This window comes from Chrysochloris asiatica, unplaced genomic scaffold (genome assembly GCF_000296735.1).
Source record: "Chrysochloris asiatica unplaced genomic scaffold, ChrAsi1.0 scaffold00183, whole genome shotgun sequence".
Lineage (NCBI taxonomy): Eukaryota > Metazoa > Chordata > Mammalia > Afrosoricida > Chrysochloridae > Chrysochloris > Chrysochloris asiatica.
Window position 1 is genome coordinate 2,046,641 of NW_006408701.1, and position 20,408 is coordinate 2,067,048.

The 20,408-nt window shown below is 40.2% G+C and overlaps 1 protein-coding gene across 1 annotated transcript in view; it reads right to left on the reverse strand.

The window, feature by feature from the left end:
* IL13RA1 (interleukin 13 receptor, alpha 1) overlaps window positions 1-20,408 on the reverse strand; it is a 77,262-nt gene that overhangs the window by 26,443 nt on the left and 30,411 nt on the right. Inside the window, exons 7-8 of the mRNA XM_006872129.1 lie at window positions 8,776-8,954; window positions 6,919-7,067 (exon numbers count right to left, since the gene is read on the reverse strand). Of these exons, the coding sequence (XP_006872191.1) occupies window positions 6,919-7,067; window positions 8,776-8,954 (328 nt within the window). The remainder of the gene's footprint in view (window positions 1-6,918; window positions 7,068-8,775; window positions 8,955-20,408) is intronic.

Consider the following 20,408-nt stretch of genomic DNA (forward strand, 5'->3'; position numbering starts at 1 on the left):
GCGTGGCAACGATAGTGAGGTTGGCCCAGGATCGGGCAGTGTTTCGTTCTGCTGTGCATAAGGTCGCTATGACTGACTCGATGTCACCTAATAACAACAACAAGGCACTCAAATCGTGTTCTTTTTCAATGTTCTTGAGTTTGGGGAACAAAATGAAGTCTGAAGTGAAGAGGCAAGATCAGGGGTATGGGGTAGATGGGTTAAAGTTTCCCAATGAAATTCTTGTAAGACCCTCAAAGAAACAGCATTGTCGTGAAAGAAAAAAAAAAATTCCTCAGCTCAACTGTCCTTGTATTTTTCTCACCTATGTAGTTTTCAATTTTCTTAAAACTTCCTCTTAATAAGCCACATGATTGTCCTGTGCCCTTGGAAGAAAATCTATCAAGATGAGCCCTTTGCAATACCCAAAATCAGTCACCATAACCTTCTGAGATGACCTGTCTGTGTTTAACTTAACCGACCCAGCAGATGCCCTCAGAAGCAACTGTTTTGATTGAACTTTTTTTCTGAAAACTAAGACAAGTACATTACTGAGAGAATGCATCTGCACGAATCTCAGAGACATCTTTAAATATGTTTTGTTTGGAATAAACCCATGCATTTATGAACTGCAACCATAGCTGCTGTCGTTCAGTGCTGTTGAGTTGGTTCCGACACATAGCAACCCTGTATAGGGTTTCTTAGGAGCAGATGATGAGTTTGAATTGCCAACCTAGCAGTTTAAACCGACCTTGTGGTCCAGTGCTTATCCTCCAGCGTCACACAAGGACTCCCTAGTAGCAATACGTTTTGACTTACCCAAGCATGTTCCCTACAAATTATTCAGGAAAAGATAGACAATCCAATAGAACCCAAAAGAAAAACTGGTAAAATACTTGAGAAAACTTTACACACGAGGATATGCAAATTTCCAGTACACATATAAAAATGTTTAATCTCATTAGTCTTCAAGGATATGCAAATTAAAACCACAAGACACCAATACACACACCTACCAGACAATACCAAGTTCATGAGGATATAAAACATCTGAAACTCTCAATTTCTGCTGTTAGTACTGTAAACTGACACAACTATTTTGGGGAAATGGTTTCTTATATACTAGTAATGAACATATATAATCTCATGACTCATAAACAGAAATGTGTAAAAAGACACAAGTACACAAATACTCATAACAACACTATTCATAAAATTACAAACAGGAAACTATCCAAATGTCCATCAATGGGAGAATGGAGAAATAAAATCTGAAATATTCAGAATGGAATGAATGTAGTGAGGATGAATCTTCTACAACTACAGGCATCAATACAGATGAATTTCATAAACTTAATATTGAGCAAAAGAAGCCAGACACATAAAAAAGTAAGATCTATCTATATGGAGTCAAACTGACAACAGCAACTATTTAAAAATTGGAGAAAAATCTGAACACATTAAAATATGTTGTTTAAATAGTTTAAATAGTTGTTTAAATACTAAAAACATTGAAATTATATTAAAGAGATTAAATCTATTAAACAGGGGACAAAGCACAAATTTTTGGCTTTCAGTAAATGGTTCCTACTAGCATCTCTGAAGGATTGAAAGGTCAACTTACTGATGAAGGGCCATCCTATCAAAAGTTCATCCAGTGGCAAAGAAAATGTCACTGGGAGCTATTGTATCCCATTGTGGACCATTTGCAGTCTGAGGACTGAAGAAGATCACAAGTGACAACACCGAGGGACCAGGTTGCAGTCCATCTCCCAGAAATATATAAATTCCAAAGTCAGCAAAATCATTGCATAGATGTAAAGCTCTGCACTCTTGCTCAAATGTAAACCTCCTCCCAGTGTTTACCAGCTTCTCGGACAGTACAGTGAGAAAAGGAAAGGCAAAGGCACAGAATACCAAGCCGGTAGTTTGTGGGGAGGCGGGATGGTCAAAGATAAGTAATTTCTTACTTCATTATTCTGTCATGAGCTACCTTTAACCACAGCCCCTATGGGAAGGCCCCAGTTCATGTCCTAGCTTACTTCCTCTTCTTAACTGGAATATTAGGCAGATAATTCCTCAAAAAGTCTTGCCAAATAATATTAAATGGTCTAACCAGCAGAGCTCAGAATCACTGAATACAGAAAGAGCTGATGACACTTCAGGGAAGGAAGCAGCTGGTGAACATCTGCTAGGAGACAGAATATTAAACTGAAGCATGTAAACACTTAATTCCAAGTAGACTATAGTTCTGACTTAGGTAGATAATTCCCATACTACACAAGGGGGGTGGGAATGGGGTTTCATAGAACAATTCCATTATCTTTTAATTCCATTTTACACAAAGTTTTAGAAGTCCCCTCATGTGTATTTTCTTCAGTTCAGAAGTTTGTAGAGAAGGTAACTCAATTCAACAAGAATTTATAAGTGATTATACATATGATGCTATATGAAGTATTCTTGGACAAAGTATAATATGTAAGGGCTTCAAAAAATTCATGGAAAGGTTGAATTAAAAGATGATGAAATTTTTCCATGAACTTTTTGAAGCCCCCTCATACATAAACCCCAAATTTTAATTCATACCGACTTATTATCTGTGTGGACTTTATCAAGTTCCTTTAATTTCTCTAAGCCTCAGCTTTCCAATAAAATGTAGGTTAAAATAGTACCCATTTCACAGGTTATTATGAGACTAAAATGAGCTACCATATAAGAAGTACTTCGAAATGTGAATCTTTGTAGGGTAGTGTAAACACTCAATACATGATGGCTATTACCCCACCAGCCACTCCTCAGAAACCCTATACAGGGTTGTTGTGATTCGGAACTGACTCAACAGCACTTAACAATAACAGGACTATTAAGAAATGTTGAGGTAGTCCCCAGAGGTTAAAAATACTAGTACAAGCACTGAAGTTAAGAGTTTTGCTTAAATGTTTACAGTCACTAGAAATACAACTTCAGATTTAACCTCTGAGATTAAATCTCATGAATAAAATAACAGAGTTACTGAGGAGAATTAAATGAAATAATGCAGGGACTACGCTTATCAAAGCATCTAATATATAGTAATCACTCAGTATATACTAGCTACTATTAGTAGTGAAGTCTTGGTGTAGCATGATAGGATAAGCACTGGACTGCTAATGGCAAGGTTGGTGGTTCAAACCCCCCAGCTGCTCCTTGGAAACTGACTCATACAGAGTCACCATGAGTCAGAAGCAACTCAACAGCACTTAAACAGCACTGTTAGTAGCAGAAACAGCACCAAGTTAGTATTCGCTGACTCCTCCCTATCAGAGAGCTTCTATTTTCAGTAGAGAGACAAGGCATACACACATATTCAACTTAATCTGTAGGGCACAATTCAGTGGCCAAATGAGTAATACAAGTAGCATGCATTTCAGGATTGAAGTGAGAAAAGATAAGACAGAAGTGATAAAGTAGATTTCAATTTTCTCATTATTTACTTTGTAGTAAATCCAAGTATCACCTCCCCTGCCCCCACCCCACTCAGTTATACTTTGCTTTTCCTTTGGTGGTACTGTAAGGGGGACCTTGGCTTCTGGCACTAAATATGATTACTATATTTCAGGAGACAAATTCATCTGCAAATGCCTGGAAGGGCTTCTGTTTAACTCCAAATCTGGTCACTCTGCAAAGTTGCCTTCTACATTTGTTTACTAACTGGTATTTTTGTCAACTCTCCATGCTAAATTTTTTTCACAATAACATGTTAAAAAAAAAAAAAAGCCATAAAAGCTATTATGAAAACACCTGAAATACCTGAGGGTTGGGGGTGGGGGGAACAGTTGGCAAACAGACATAGAAAGCACTTTATTTGCGTAAAGGAAAGCATTTTAAAATTCTCATGATGAGCAAAAACAAATTGACCAAGGAAATTGCCTACATGTAAATTTAGAGGCTTCTCACCTGTAACACTCAAATGCACACCAGGCCAGGCAGGTAGCAAACAAGTGACTGGAACAGTCTCAGTGGCCTTGAGGAAAGACAACATATAAAAATTATACTCCTCAGAGAACGAACAAGATAGCAGTGAAGTGAGGAGCTCCGTCAGCAACAAGAAGAATACTGGACCAAGCAGGCTCAGGGGATGGTGCCAGAACTCTGAACCACATATAAAGGAATATTTAGAAGGTTGGAAGGCTTACAGCTAGGAGAATTTGTAGCAGAAGCAAGAAACCCATTGCTTTCTAATCCAAGACACTGAGCTGCTCCCCGAGCCACAATCTTGGGTGAGACCAAGCGGGGGAAGAATCAGAGCATCTACGGACGCCTGACAGAAACAAGGAAGAAGAGTGAAAAGGGAAGCCTATCTCCTCATCACATCTACCTGAAGGCAATCAGAAAGTATAAAAAATACCAAAATACACACCCATCTAAGTATTAAGGCCACAGATAACTCCGGAATATACCCATAAAACAGAAACACATGTCCAGATAAGTGACTGAGGCAAATGAGCTGGAAGTAGATCTACACTCCATGCTGGAAGATGGGCAGGCTTTGGAAATGCCTGAGAAGGAATTCAGAAAAATGATTATAAAATGTATTAAAACACAATACAATGGAGTTGAGGAAAATAAGGAAGAAGTCAGGAAAGCACTACAGGAACAATCAAACAAGATATATACAGCATTGGAAACGATTCAAAACCTACAGAAAGAGGTCCAAACAATCAATAATAGAGTATCAGAAATGGACAATACACTGAAAGAGCAAAGGAGTAGAACTGAAGAGATAGAAACCAGAACTAGTGAGCTAGAAGATAAATCTCTCAACACTACTAAGATAGAAGAGCAAACACAAAAAAGGATAAAAAAAAAAAAATCTGAAGAAGGCCTAAGGTTCAAACCGACATTGTGGCTCAGTTCATCATCCTGCAGCACCACACCCAGGACTCCATATAGCTCTACATTTCTGAAGGCATTGTTTCCACCTCTCTGTAGCTCCATGGGAGAAAGATGAGACTTTCTGCTCCTGTAAAAGTTGGAAACCTTGGAAGCCCTACACAGGGTTTTTATGAGTGAGAACCGATTCTGTGGCACAAAAGCAACTAAGCAATCTTGCCCCACAGGATCCCTGGTGGTACCAGTGGTTGAGGCATTCAGCTGTGAATCAAAAGTCTGGTGGTTCAAATTCACTAGTCATTCCATGAGAGAAAGATGAGGTAGTCTGCTTCCTTCAAGATTTACCACATTGGACACCACGTAGGGCACTTCTACTCTGCCCCAGAGGTTTTCTATGAATCAGAATTGAGTTGAATGCAGTGGACTTGGTTTTTAGTTAACCATTCATTACAGAATTCTGCACTCTTCAATTTACATCACAGAAGAATAGCAGTTTTAGAATCCTCATGAGACTCAAATTGTGTTCCTTTTCAATATTCTTGGAGTTTAGGGAACAAAAAGAAATCTACAGGGGCAAGACCAGGACTCTAGGGTAGATGGGAAGAGATTTCCCAATGAAGTTCTCTTAGAACAGTCTAAGAATGAGCAGGTGGGCTGTCCTGATGGAAAAAAATAAATAAATAACTTGGTGCAACATTTCTGGTCTTTTTCTCACAAGTGCAGTTTTCAATTTTCTTAAAACTTCACAATAAGCCCCCTTGATCATCCTGTGTCCTTGAAGAAAATCTATTAAGGTCTCTACTTTGGAATCCCTGAAAACAATCACCACGACCTTCCGAGCTGACCTCATCTTTGAGGTCTTCCCAACCTTCCTTAAAATGACTGAGCCGTCTAAAAGCTGGGGCAGCATTCCTGTAAACTTGTTACAAAGCCTCAATGATTTCACAAGAGTTTTGTTATTAGCCCTGATCTCAAAATTATTATTTTTCCCATGGCACAAAAAGAATCCTTTCTTTTCGAAGGCACTGTAATGAGACGAAGACAAACCTTATCTTCCTCCCGTGGAGCTACAGAGAGGTAGAAACAATGGAAGAACTTGTCTGCAATAATCCCTGATCACAGAAACACGTTAAAACACATTTTGTAAGGAAAAAACTCATGCATGTATGAACAGGAACCCTAGTACTAATACTTTTAAACTCAACTCCTGTATAGTCCACCATTTGAATTTGACTAATAAACAACAACTTCTTGGCTTTACCCGAGACCCCCAAATATCTACATGACCAAATCCTTGCTTACGGCTTAGACACCTTTTCTTACTATATTTTGGCCACATCGGCCTCCTTTCCACTTCTCATACATGCCAGTTCATTTTGGTCACATGTTTAGTACTTGCCACTCTCTTCACCCCCAGATCTTCACATGGCTTTTTATCCTTCTGGTCTTCAGACGACTTCAGACTTAAGACGACTACCTTTCCTAACATTTCCTCATGTTTTCCCAGCCATTCTCTACCAAGTTTCTCCACTTTATGTTCTTTTTAACACTTGTCCACTAAAAGCAGGTTGTTAATTTACAAACTTATTTTCAAGTACGTGAGTTTCAAGGGGGAAAAAAAATTTGTTTGTCATGCTGACAGTCTTATCTCCAGCACATAAAACAGTGCCTGGCTCATGGTAGCTACTAAATAAAAATTTGTTGATCAAATGAATTAATGACTGACTGGTGTAACCCTGTGGGTTAATGCTCTGGACTGCAAGGTCGGTTTAAACCGCAAGGTTGGCAGTTCAAGCTCACCAACTGCTCCTTGGAAACCCTATAAAGGGTCGCTATGGGTCGGAACCGACTCAACAGCACTTAACAGCAACAGAGTCTTGAAGCTACCATAAATCTTCGACCCTTCTGCCATGCCCTATTTCCGATGAGAAGCATCATTAGCATTCGTAGCTTAAGGTGACAAATCTAAGAGTAGCAACTCATTGATAGTTTCATTTATTACATGGTGATACATTCAAATGAAAAGAAATGAATTGAAATAAAATCAAATTAAAAGAAAAAACTTACGGGAAAAATTTCTGAGACAATGTGACTGTTATTGACTTCTACTTCGTAAGATAAGCATTTGCACTCAAAATTCTCTGGATTCTTCCATTCCACATACAAGTCATCATTTTTGAAGGAGATATTTTTAATCTCTGGAGGGTCAGGTTCCACTGGAAGACAGAAACAGACAAAAACAAATTGGCATGCAGGGTTTATGTTGATGAGATACATATATGTGTAGGGATAATGAAGGTCACAGAGTTCAATTAAAATGGAGCTGAAGCTTTTAACGACCTTACATGATCAGACACATTGTTTTAGAATTCCTGGCTAGTTACAATTAATGGAGTAAAGTTCATTTAAACCTTCCTAGTAAAATGGATGTAAAAAGAACATCTTTAGGTTTGAAAGATGACATGAACTCTGACCTGCACCTGGCTAGAAAAGGGTCAGGCTCTAATCAAGACATCCACGTATGGTATAAAGAATATAGAAATGAAATGCTGAGCTCCAAATGTGCTTTCAACGTACAAGGCACCAGGTACAAGGGCTTTTCCTCAGCTGTCACTCATTCCTGATATCCAAGACCACAATTCAAAGTTTCGTTGCTAGGTGCCATCAAGTCAATTCCAATTCACAGTGGCCCCATGTCACTGAGTAGAAATTGCCCCAGAGGGTTTCCTTGGCTGCAATCTTTATGGAAGCAGATTGCCAGGTCTTTCCCTGGTGGAGCTGCCGGAGAAGCTTGAATTGGCAAATTTTTGGTTAGCAGCCAAATGTTTAACCATTTGTGCCACTGGGGTTTCTTGCCAGTCAATTTGTTTTTATCAGGAGGCAGTTATGTTTCAGAAAATGAATAATTAACAGAAAACAATTTGTAGTTGTCAGCTACTAGGTGAGAGGGATCTTGTATGTCACCATTAACATCCAGGAAGAGCAACAAAAGAAGATTTAAAAGGCCCAACTAGGAGGAGCAAAGAAAGGGAAGGCCAGAGAAGGGCTTTGTTGTGAATTCCCTACTAGGCAAGCTGCCCTAGCTCTCTCCTTTGACCTAGAATTCACTTCCACAACTATCTAAGGGTATGTTCAATAGCATTCCATTCCAAGGCATGGGAGCATTTTTAATTACTTATCAATCTATATCTTAATGGAATATTACATCTCTATGCCATGTAGACAGAATCTGAGCTCCCTGGTAGGATATTCCAACAAATAAATAAGCCATTATAAGCCAGCATTCTGCTTTTTGAGATTTACAAAATGCTTGTGCATACCTTATTATCATCTGGAATTAATACTAATCCTTTGAGGTCAAGAACCATGAGCCCATTTCACAGATGAAGACGACTTAAAAAGAATTTATATGCCTTGTCCAGTATGGAGGAGTTGGGACCTCAAGCAGATATTTTGGTTTCAAGTTGAGGGCTCTTTCTAATATGTCTACTCTGGTTGTTTTGATTGCTTTGCGCCTGTACCATATCGAGTGTTCAACATTTTTCATATCATCCTTTCTGACATTGTCTGGATTCTAAACATATGATGATGTTTATTCTGCAGTATCACCCTTTCGAGAAGCAAAAGTAAGAAGAGAATTAATCTTAAGAGTCAGTCAGCCTGAGTTCCAGTCTCAGTTCTTCAACTAACTGTTCTACGCCTCAGAATGTTCCTCAGCAGACAGGGACAAAACATGTGCTTAATAAGTATTAGCAGTTCCAAACTTAGTTCTTTTAAAAAGGCTCTATTAAAGAAAGTTACACATCAATGCAGTTCCTTGCTTTGGGAAGCAATTGAGACCACAACCATTATTTTTTATTTGCAGTGGTTGTTCAAAAGACAGCACTTTTTTCCCCATTCTTGTAGAGGACTTCTAAAACTTACCATAAGAGTTTAAAGGCACTACACTGAAGGATGGTCTAATTTTTCCTGCATTATCCTTGACCATGATTTGGATGCTACCTTGTTCCAAACTGGAATCCTTCAGATTAAAGGAGCAACCAATACGTTGACCTTCACTATAGATGTCGTCACACTGAAGAATTTTTCTCAGGCTGGTGTGCCTACGAGATAAAATAAAAACAACTTTTTGCATTATTTTATTTAAGAAAGTAAGAAATATAGGCTTCTTTTTTAATGACTGAAGGAGATACAGTAATAAGGTAAGACCTCTTGTTTTGTTTTTTACTTTATTTTGTAATATGGCTCCGTTTCACACTGTAAAAAGGCAAGAACATAGCTATAGAAACTAAGCAGTTTCATGATTCTTAAAAATGCCTACCTGGAGTGGCCATCTAAGATGCAACTATTAGTGTCTCCATGTATGAAATTAAGAAGACTGATGAAAAATTGAAGATGCTTGAAATCAAGTAGTCCAATGAACTAATGTAACACGTGAACATCAATTTCTACAACTCTGAGTCCAGAAGTATTAGATCGTGCCTGGCTACCACTATTCTGGTGTGGCGCTGTGGGTTAATGCACTGGACTGCAAAGTTGGTTTGAACCACAAGGTCAGTGGTTCAAGCTCACCAGCCGCTCCTAAGAAACCCTTTAGAGGGCCGCTATAGGTCAGGACCAATTCGACAGCACTTAACAACAACAACTAACACGACTATCCACTGCTCTTAAAGGGGTCACATTAGAAGGTTCCAGATAGAGTGGGAGAAAATGTGGAGCAAAACTCAAAATTATGCAAAAAACAAACAAAAAACAAAAAAACCCTAAGCTTACTGGTCAAAAACAGACTAGAAGAACCCAAGATTATGGCCCTCAGCCACCCTTCAGGTCTGGAACTGAAGTCATCCTCATGGCCCAATTTTTCGCCAAACAGTAGATGGGCTTTTAGAGGGGATAGCAGTATTAGTAAGGAATGCTCATCATGGAATGGTCAACCATTCAAGACCAAAAGGACATCATTTACCTAAGGACAGAGTTCAGAAGGGTTGGGAAAGAGTGAAAAGAAGAACCACAGGGAGGAAGTAGGATCGCTGTTAGTATAAGAAGTGGACTGCAATCATTGAGATGAAACAAAGTATACGATTTGTTGACTGTAAAACTGATGATCTGCTCTGTAAACCTTCACTCAAGTCACAATAAAAAGTGTTAAAAAAAATTGCTCTGACCCCTCCACCTGCTCCTTCTTTTCTTTTCTCTCCCTCATCCATGTCCTAAAGGGTTCATGCCATGTCCTCAGCCCTTTGTACATTCCTCTCCATTTCTTATTCATTCATCCCCAGTTCACTATAATTTCTATGCTTTGGATTCCTGGTCCGTATCTCTCACCTTGAAGCTAGTTCCAGATTTCTAACTGCTCCATTTGCAGTCTTTTCACCTCAAAATGAGCCCTGGTGGTACTGTTTGGATAAGCACTGGACTGCTAACCACAAGGTGGGTGGTTTAAACACACCAGCCGCTCTGCAGGAGAAAGATGAGGCTGGCTGCTCCTGTAAAGATTCACAATCTCTCAGAAACCCTATACAGGGTCTCTATGAGTCACAATCAACTCAATGGCAATAGATTTACTCACCTCAAATTCAGTATTCAAAACATATGTCATTCCTCCTCTCCCATGCTAAATTACTTTTTTTTCTAACCTTCCCCATTTCTATTAGTCAGAGCTTATTTTCTCTGGAATCCCATATTAGACACTTTGAAATCCCCCTTTTTTTTTTCTCCCTCCTTTCTGTATATTTTATCACCAAACTCTATTTTTTTTTTCTTAGAAACAATTATTAGATTCTTTCCTTCTATAATATTCCCACTGTCCACACCCTATTTCTGGTCCTAATCATTTCAGGCTTCATGCATTCTCCAGATAGGCTTCTCTGAGTTTCATGATCGGGTCTCTCCAATCACTGCCAAATCGATGTTCTAGAGACAAAAGGTTTTCCATAGTATCTGACTCCACAGGGAAGGATTAAATGATACCCATAAACAGTGCTGTCGGTTTCTTATTTCCCATTTGACCATGACATACACTTCTGCCAAGCGTTCACAATATAGTGCAGACAAACAGAATGAGCTCGTTAACACTTTTTTTTCACAGGCTATCAACAGATTCTGGCAGAAGACACAATGTGTCAATCCTTACAACATCAGTCATACTGGGAGTTGTATAAAGTTTCAGCAGAAAAGAAAGACAATTTGAAAAATAAACTTAGACAGCGCCCAAACCCTTGACCTTTTAATTCAGAATCATCTTTCATAATCTAAAATGAGAACTCCTCAAACCTTCTCCCAGGGGATCTGATTGAGAAGGTTTCACACAGGGCCTAAGAATCCACATTTGGAAAGCAATTCTCCATGGGACCCTGCTGCCAAATCAGGTTTTTAAGCACTCACACATCTTCAAAGGTGGTAAAAGAAATACTTCAATACAGTAAATGCTCTTGTCCCTCAAGAGAGTAATATACAAGCATTTTCTCCTAGCTCAAGGCTCTTGTGGTTCATGAATAGAATAGAACAGTCTGAAAAGTAAAGTCATTGTCATGGCTAACTCTCAGATCAGAGGAGCCTACAGTGTTTTCTACGCATGGCCAGACACAGAAACTGAAGAAACGTATGACATTGTGTCATGTAATTACAGAAAGCTATGTAGACATTTTTCCCCCCTATAGTGAAAGGAACTCCTCTAATGAATAATCTTTTATGTTCTCTTTTCATTTTGAGAACCTAAGTATTTCACATACTCTCATAGATATACATTAAAAATTTGTTGTTATCATTTAGAAATAGAAAGAAAAGAATAAAATATTGGGTTTTAAATGAGCACACTTCTTTGGACTTCTTATGAAGATTAGATGACAGCCTGAACTACTGGCAAGTATTCAGGTGCTTCCTGTTTAAAAACACACGGGAATTCCTCCACAGAAACACACTACAGGCCAGAGGAGAAAATGTACAAATGGGAGATTAATCTCCCAGGTCTGAAGATGATTCATGAAGTAAGAACTTGCCTAAAAAGCATTGGCATGGCTAGTCAGTAGCTTTGATTCAAGCTCCTTTCAACATGAGCCTATTCCTGGAGGAACACATTTGCCTTAGGTTTTCAGAATGGCTCTGCATGTTCCAGTTGGGAAACAGAAGTGAGTTTTGTGGGACATGCTTTTTACCCTGATACCAAAAGCAATTGCTAGCTTTGAGAAGGAGCACTGGACCTCACCTACCCTTCTTTTGTGGTTTTGATTGCAAAGGATCTATCTGAGGCAAAGAGATGAGAGAGGAAGGGAGCTTGGGGCAGAGCAGGGGAGGAGAAGGTATTGGCTAGGTGTTGATTCTCTGGGGCAATAGAAGAGGTTAACAAAGTGTTCTGACAGCATTGGCAAAGGAGTGGAGATGATTAATAAAAACCAATAATGATGCCGTTGTTGGTAAGTGTCACGGAATCAATTCCAACTCTTAGCAACACTGTACAGAGTTTTCCAAGGAGCAGCTGGTAGATCTTAACTGCCACGCTTGCAGTTAACAATCAAGTACTCCTTCTACAGTGTCACATCAGGATTGCTCTCCTTTATTGAATGCTTTAACCGATACATGTTAGCAATTATACCTTACATTAAAAAAAAAAAACCCTCAAGGGTCTGTGTGCTGACGACCGGGGTGGCAGGCTTGTAGTGTATACCCTCTGGTTGGTTGATGATGCATGGAGGGGATTGTAACCATAGCAATGGCAATGAAACGATATACGATAGGATGAATGTAAAACTAATGTTTCCCCATGTAAACTATCACATAATTCACAATAAAATATTAAAACAAAACAAAAAAACCCCTCAGTCCTCATAAAAGCCTTCATCACTAGGCATTATTGCTTCTATTTGAATGTTAGAGATTATGAAACAGACTCAGAAAGAAGGGACTTTCTCAAAATCACATCGCTAGTAAGGAAGAGAGCCAGGATTTGAACCCAGAGAATTTGGCTCCAAGGAGCCCTGGTGGCACAGTAGTTAAGCACTGGTCTGCTGAACACAAGGTCAACAATTCAAGGAAGATGAGGCTGGCTGCTCCAGCAGAGATGGAAAGTCTCTGAAACCTTACAGAATTCGTTTGAGTCAGAAGTAAGCAGTGGCATTGGGTTTGTTTTGAGTTTAGTGTGGCTCCAGAAAAGAAGACACTGGAGGTTAGTGAGGCAAAGATAGAGAAATCATACCAGTACTGCCTAACTGAACTTTCTGGAATGATGGACATGTTCTCTATATGTCCGATACAGCAGCCACTAGCCACATGTAAAGAAGGTTAGTAAGACTGAGCAATGGAGGTTTCAATTTGATTCCATTTTAAATCAATTCAAACAGACCATCATATACAAGTTCAGGCTGACGCTCAAGAAAATGAAAATGACCTTAAACATATCCCACCTGAATTTAGAGATCATATGTAGAAAAGATTTGATGCATTGGACACTAATGACCAAAAACCAGAAGAGTTGTAGGATGCTATCAAGAACATCATAAAGGAAGAAAACAAAAGTTCATTAACACAAGAAAGAAGGAAAAGAAGAAAATGGATGTCAGAAGAGACTTTGAAACTTGCTCTCTAGTGTAGAGATGCTAAAGCAAATGGAAGAAATGAGGAGGTACAAGAGCTGAATAGAAAGTTTCAAAGGGCAGCTCTAGAAGACGAAGTTAAATATTGTAACAAAATGTGCAAAGACCTGGAGTTAGAATACCAAAAGCAAAGATAATGCTCAGCATTTCTCGAGCTGAGGGAACTGAAGAAAACAGTCAAGCCTCAACTTGCACTATAGAAGGATTCTATGAGCAAAATACTGAATGATGCAGAAATCGTCAAAAGAAGATGGAAGGAATACATAGTCACTTTGCCAAAATGAAATAGTTGAAGTTCAACCATTTCAAGAGGTAGCATATGAATCAATAGCCAATGGCACTGAAGGAAGAAGTCCAAGCCACACTGAAAGTACTGTTAAAGAACAAGGCTCCAGGAATTGATGGAATACAAACTGAAATCCTTCAACAAAGTGATGCAGCACTGGAGGTGCTCACTCATCTATGCCAAGAAATTGGGAAGACAGCTACTTGACCAACTGGTTGGAAGACACTCATATTTGTGCCCGTTCCAAACAGAGGTGACCCAATGGAATGCGGAAATTACCAAACAATATCATTAATAGCACATGCAATTGAAGTTTTGCTAAAGATATCAGCAACAGCATATTGACAAGGAACTGCCAGAGGTTCAAGCTGGATTCAGAAGAGGACGTGGAACATGAGATAGTATTCCTGATGTCAAATGTATCTTGGCTGAAAGCAGAGAATACCAGAGAGATGTCTGCCTGTGCTTTGTTGACTATGCAAAGGCTTTGACAGTATGCATCACGACAAGCTATGGATACCATCACAAAGAATGGGTATTCCAGAACACTTGACTGTGCTCATAAGGAACCTGTACATAGACCAAGAGGCAGTTGTTTAAACAGAATAAGGGGATACCGAATGGTTTAAAATCAGGAAAGATTGTATTCTTTCACGAAGGTTATTCATTCTGTGTGCTGAGCAAATAATCCTAAAAACTGGATTATATGAAAAAAAAAAAAACAAAAACAAAAAACATGTCATCAGGATTGAAGGAAAACTCATTAACAACCTGTGATATACAGATAGATGATACAACCTTGCTTACTGAAAGTGAAGAGGACTTATAATACTTATTGATGAAGATCAAAGACCACAGCCTTTAGTATGGGTTGCACCATAAAGTAAACAAAAATCCTCACCACTGAGCCTATAAATAGCATCATGATAAATGGAGAAAAGATCGAAGTTGTCAAAGACTTCCTTTTGCACTCATAGAAGCAGCAGTCAATAAGTCAAACGATGTAGTGCATTAGGCAAATCTGCTACACAAGAACTCTTTAAAGTCTTCACACCGCCTGACCCAAGCCATAGTATTTTCCATAACCTTGTATACATGTGAAAGTTGGACAATGTATAAGGAAGACCGAAGAAGAATTCGTGCATTTCAGTTTTGGTGTTCAAGAAGAATATAAAAAATACCATGGACTGTCAGAACAACAAACAAATCTGTGTTGGAAGAAGTATAACCAGAATGCTCCTTAGAAGTCAAAATGATTAGACTTCTTCTCTCATACTTCAGACACATTATCAGGAGGGCCCAATCCCTGGAGAAGGACTGACCCTGGAGGGTCCAAGGAGATGGACTGGCAAAGAGTCAGCAGCAATGGGCTCAAATATAACAATGATTATGAGGCTGGAGCAAGAGCAGACAGTGTTGCATTCTGTTGTACATAGGGGCTCTAGGAGTCAGAGCTGACTTGACAGCACTTGACAGCAAAATTAAAATGCAAATAGCCATTCTGAGGCTAGTGGCTACTACACTGGATAGCGCAATTCCATATAACTAATAATGCCCACGCTAATGACCAGCTCTGGTCATGTGGGTGACAAGAAGTGGGCTCCTTGATACCTGCCTCCCTTGGGTGTCAGTGACCCATTACTGTCTTGGAATTGCTTCCTGAGCTATCTCTATAAAGAAGTCGTTGCCTTGCACCAGCAGCTAGGGGCTGAAAGCCAGCCCAAGTACCATCTGCCGCTGGTTTTGGCAAGAGACAGTATCAGCTGAGAGGAAAAGAACTGTTTCCAACCGGTTAGTCCAGTTTTTTTTTTTAGCATTCATTCATTCAGAGAGGGCACAATGCCCCTTTTGCCACTTGCACTAAGACAATCTGTGCAAGCTATTTTCAATCGGCTTCTAGTGTAAATAAAGGTTGATGGTTCAAACCCACCCAGTGGCTCCATGGATGAAAGGTCTGGTGAACTGCTTCCATAAAGCTTACAGCCAAGAAAACTCTTTGGAGCAGTCCTACTCTGTAACACATGGGGTTGCTATGAGTGGAGAGGCCAACTCAGCAGCTAACAACCACAGCCACTTCCTAGTTTTGTTTTCTAAGAACCAAAGACTAGTGCCACCTTGATTCTTACACAGTCAGTCATGGAATGAGATACAATTTTAACTTCTTCCCTTCATTTCCTGCCCCTTCTATTATCACAGCCTTGTTGAAGGTGTTCCTTGTGATTCTACCAGTAATGATTCCAGAGAAAGCAACAGGGGTTAACAGTATTACAAACACAGCAATGCAACCAACTTACTGTCGTTGTTGTGTGCCGTTGAGTTGGTCCTGACTCATAGAGATCCTGTACAGGGTTTCCAAGGCTTTAAATTTTTACAGGAGCACAAAGCTTCATCTTTCTCCTTTAGAACTACTGATGGGCTCGAACAGCCAACCTTGTGGTTTGCAGTCCAGTGCTTATCATATGGAGACACTGCCCTACTAATCTGTAGTAACAGCTTTCCATGTATCAACAGAGCTTGGTTTTCTGGCCTATCACTAACAATTCTCTGGCAGTCAGATCTACTCCATTATCTCTTTTGATTCCTGAGCAAAAATGCTCCTGAGTTACTTGTACCTCCTAGGTCCTCACCCCTATAGTAAATGGTTTGGATCCTATCAAGTGTACTAAGCGTGAGACACTGAAATCAAATAAGACACAGGCCCTGCTCTCCAGAGAGATCAATCTGGTGCAGGCTACTACCAAGTAAACAGGAAATGACGACACACTGTACTGAGTGTTAAGACACAGGAAGTGCAAAGTGCCATGGGACATGATGAAGGGGCACGTAGCTAGGCTTGAGAGGTCAAGGAGCGTTTTCTTGAGAGGAAATGATTTTTGAGCTGACATTAAAAAAATGACAGATAAGAGGTAGCCATTTGAAAGGGCAAGGCATGGGATCAGGACAGATGCAGAATGCTCCTACCATTCTATTTCAAGAGCGTTTAAAGAGTGAGCTTGCGGAACTGAAAAGAAGTACAGGTGTGGGCTGGAGGGGAGGATGTAAGCGGGAGCAGAGAACTGAGGCTAGAGGTTGACAATAGTAAGATCAGAAAGGACTTTTCATGTTAATGGTTTTGCACTTTATCCCAGAGTCACCAGGGAATCATCGAAGGATTTTAAGTAAAGGAGAAACAATAGGTACTGAGAGTGGGCAAGTTAAACCACAAAGCCTCAAATGTCACATCAGGGAGAAAAAGTCTCCAAACTAACCCACATTGCCCTCTGGCTTCATCTGGTGGTTGTGATCGTGTGCCACTGCATCGGGTCCAACTCACAGTGAGGCCGTAAATCTTTATGGGAGCAGAAAGCCTCATCATTCTCCCGTGGAGTGGTTAGTGGACCTGAGCTACTGACTTTGTGGTTAGCAGCCCAATGTGTAATCTGCTACATTACTACAGTGCTTTTCAAATTTTCGAGGAGTACCTGGCCATCTGCTCCAGTTAAGTTAACAGTCTAGGAGAACTGTGTTCCACAGGATCTCTATGAGATGGAATGCACTCCACGGCACACAGCTACCGCTCTGCCACGGACAAGGAAAATTAATGCTAACCCCTGGGGCAATGCCAGTGGTTTTAGCTCAAGAATTCAGGTGACTTTGGTATTCTATTCAAGGATATAGCCATGTGTGGTTTTTTGTTGGTAAGGGGCCATTGACTCAGTTCAAACTCATAGCTGGGGAGTTTACACTGCTGATCTTGTGGTTAGCAGTCCAGTACTTATCCTCCAGCTCTACCCAAGGGCTCCATGTGTTTTTTTTTTAATAAAGAAAAACTATTTTACGTCAAGTCAACAGACAAAATGGTCACTTCCGGCTGAAAAGCCATGTCTATTCATGGAACAAAGCACCATGAGGCCATTTTCTCAGAGACACTTTCCACATATGATAGCAAGGCCATGTGGAGGACAAACTGCCCACACTAGATCACTTCCTTCCCCTCTGGTATCACACTGACTAAATATCATCATTACTCAAACTCCCCATGCTGTGCAGACTCTCAACTGCACCCCTTTTCATCAAAACCTGCTCCCTGTCACCACCCCAGCCGCCACCACAGCTGCCCATCGACTCTGTCGATATCTAACAGCCTTATCATACATTGTCTTGTTTTATTATACGTAACCATGTCTGATAAGGAACTCTGGTAGCATAGTGGTCATGAGTCGGGCTGCTAACCTCCAGGTCAGCAGTTCGAAACTACCAGCCATTCCAGGGGACAAAGAGGAGGCTTTCTGCTCCCGTAAAGATTTATAGCCTCGGAAACCCTGTATAGGGTCATCGTGAGTTGGAACCAACTCCACAGCACAAAACTACCAACTTTATCTGGGCCTGTCTCTCCCTCTGCACTAATCAGTTTGGGGAGAAAAAAGATATGTTTTTTTTTGCCTTTGTTGCCTTTCAGGGAGTGCTTTATCCACAACATGTGAGGCAAGTTTCAAAAAAATTCATGAAAAAATTCCATTATCTTTCAATTCTATTTTTCAACTAAGAACAAAGATGTCAGCTTGAGAACTAAGGTGCATCTGACGCAAGTCATGGTATTTTCAATAACTTCATATGCAAGCGAAATCTGGTCAGCGAATAAGGGAGACCGTAGAGAAGAATTGATGCCTTTGAGTTATGGTGTTGGAGGAGAATATTGAAAAGTGCCATGGGCTGCCAAAAGAACCAACAGATCTGTGTTGAAAGAAGTGCAGCCAGAGTGCTCCTTGGAGGCCAGGATGGCCAAACTTCATCTCTCATACTTCGGACATATTGTCAGGAGGGAGCAGTTGCTAGAGAAGGTTATCATGTTTGGTTAGGTGGAGGGTCAGAGAAAAAGAGGAAGACCCCTAGCGAGATGGATTGGCAAAGTGGGCTCAAGCGTGGCAGCCATGGTGAGGTTGGCCCAGGATCGGGCAGTGTTTTCGTTCTGCTGTGCATAAGTTTGCTATGAGTCAATACCGACTCGATGGCACCTAACAACAACATTTTTCCCCTCAGATACACCAACCACTCCTTGGAAACTCTATACAGGGTCACTATGGGTTGGGACTAACTAGACAGCACTTAACAACAACATACATGAAATAAAGGTTTACTGAATTAAATTGATTAGCTTGGTCCTTTCTTCTGTGTTCTGTTGTGAATAGTTCTAGATGTTAAGGTAAAGGAAGTGTTCAAAGGCTAATTTCGAAAACAAATTTTATAGACATAGGTACACATAAAAAAATACAAGCTATTTGGGTAGGAGCTAAGGTATATTCTTGACTCTGAGAATGATATCATTTCCTTTTTAAAAGCAGATACCAACCACCACAGCTTCTGCTAGCCTGAGACCAGAAAAGCCAGATGGTGCTCGGTTACGACTGACTGCTCTGACCAGGACAGCAGAAGGTCCGGGTTAGAATGGGAGAAAACTGTAGAACAAAACTCAAATTCATACAAACACCAGACTTACTGGTCTGACAGAGTGGATGAACCCTTGAGACTTTGGCCCTAGGGCACTCTTCTAACGTGGAACTGGAGTCACTCCCTGAGGTTCACTACCTTCAGTTAAGTATCAGACAGCCCTATAAAATGAGCACTACCACCTGTGAGAACTGTGCTCCTTCAAACTCTGAACTATGCAAAGACTAAAGGGCAGTACTGGCCCAAAAGCAAACAAGGGAAAGCAGGGAGGGACAGGCAAAGCAGACAAACATACAGAGGAATCCAGAGTGCAAAGAGGGAGAGTGCTGACACATTGGGGAGACTGAAACTAATGTCAGGGAACAATTTGTGTATACATTATTCGATGGGAAACTAATTTGCTTTGGAAGTAAGCGTACACAATAAAATATTCAAACCCCCCCACTCCCCAACCAAGAAGTACACATCAATCACTCAGACACTACAAAACGGTACAGTCACTCTAGAAAACAGTCTGGCCGTTTCTTAGAAAACTAACTATGCAATTACCATATGACCTAGCAACTGCACTCATGGGTATTTATCTCAAGGAAATGAAAGCTCAAATTCACACAAGAACCAGTACTCAAATGTCCATAGCAGCTTTAGTCATCATAGGTCCACACAGGAAACAACTAAGATGTCCTTCAGTGAGTGAATGGTTAAATAAACTGTGGCCCACTCAATGGAATTAATACTACTCATTATCATACAATTTATAATGGAACAACTTGGATGGCTCGTGAGTGAAAAAGCCAATTTGCCAAAGAATATATGGTGTATAATTTCATGTCAATAATACTCTTGAAATGCCAAAAGTGTACGAGATAGAGAACAGGGGTTGTTGCCAGGGATTACAGATTGGCAGGATGGTCCAGGAAGGGGGTAGATGTAGCTATAACAGGGCAAGTTGAGGGATATTTATAGTGATGGAACTTTTATAAAGTGATGTTCAGTATCTCAACATGTGATAATTACACAGAACTACACCACACACACATGAATGCAAGCTAAATTGCTGAAATATGAAGAAGGGTGGTAGACTAAGCCACTGGGCACTTACTGTTATGCTCTAGTTATACAAAATGCTACCTTTAGGGGAAAATGGTTGAAGGTACACAAGACCTCCCTGTGTACTTTGTTTTCTTTGTTTCTGTCGTTTCCTGTGCATTTGCAATTATTTCAAAAGAAAAGAGTTTCTTTTAAGAACCTAGAAA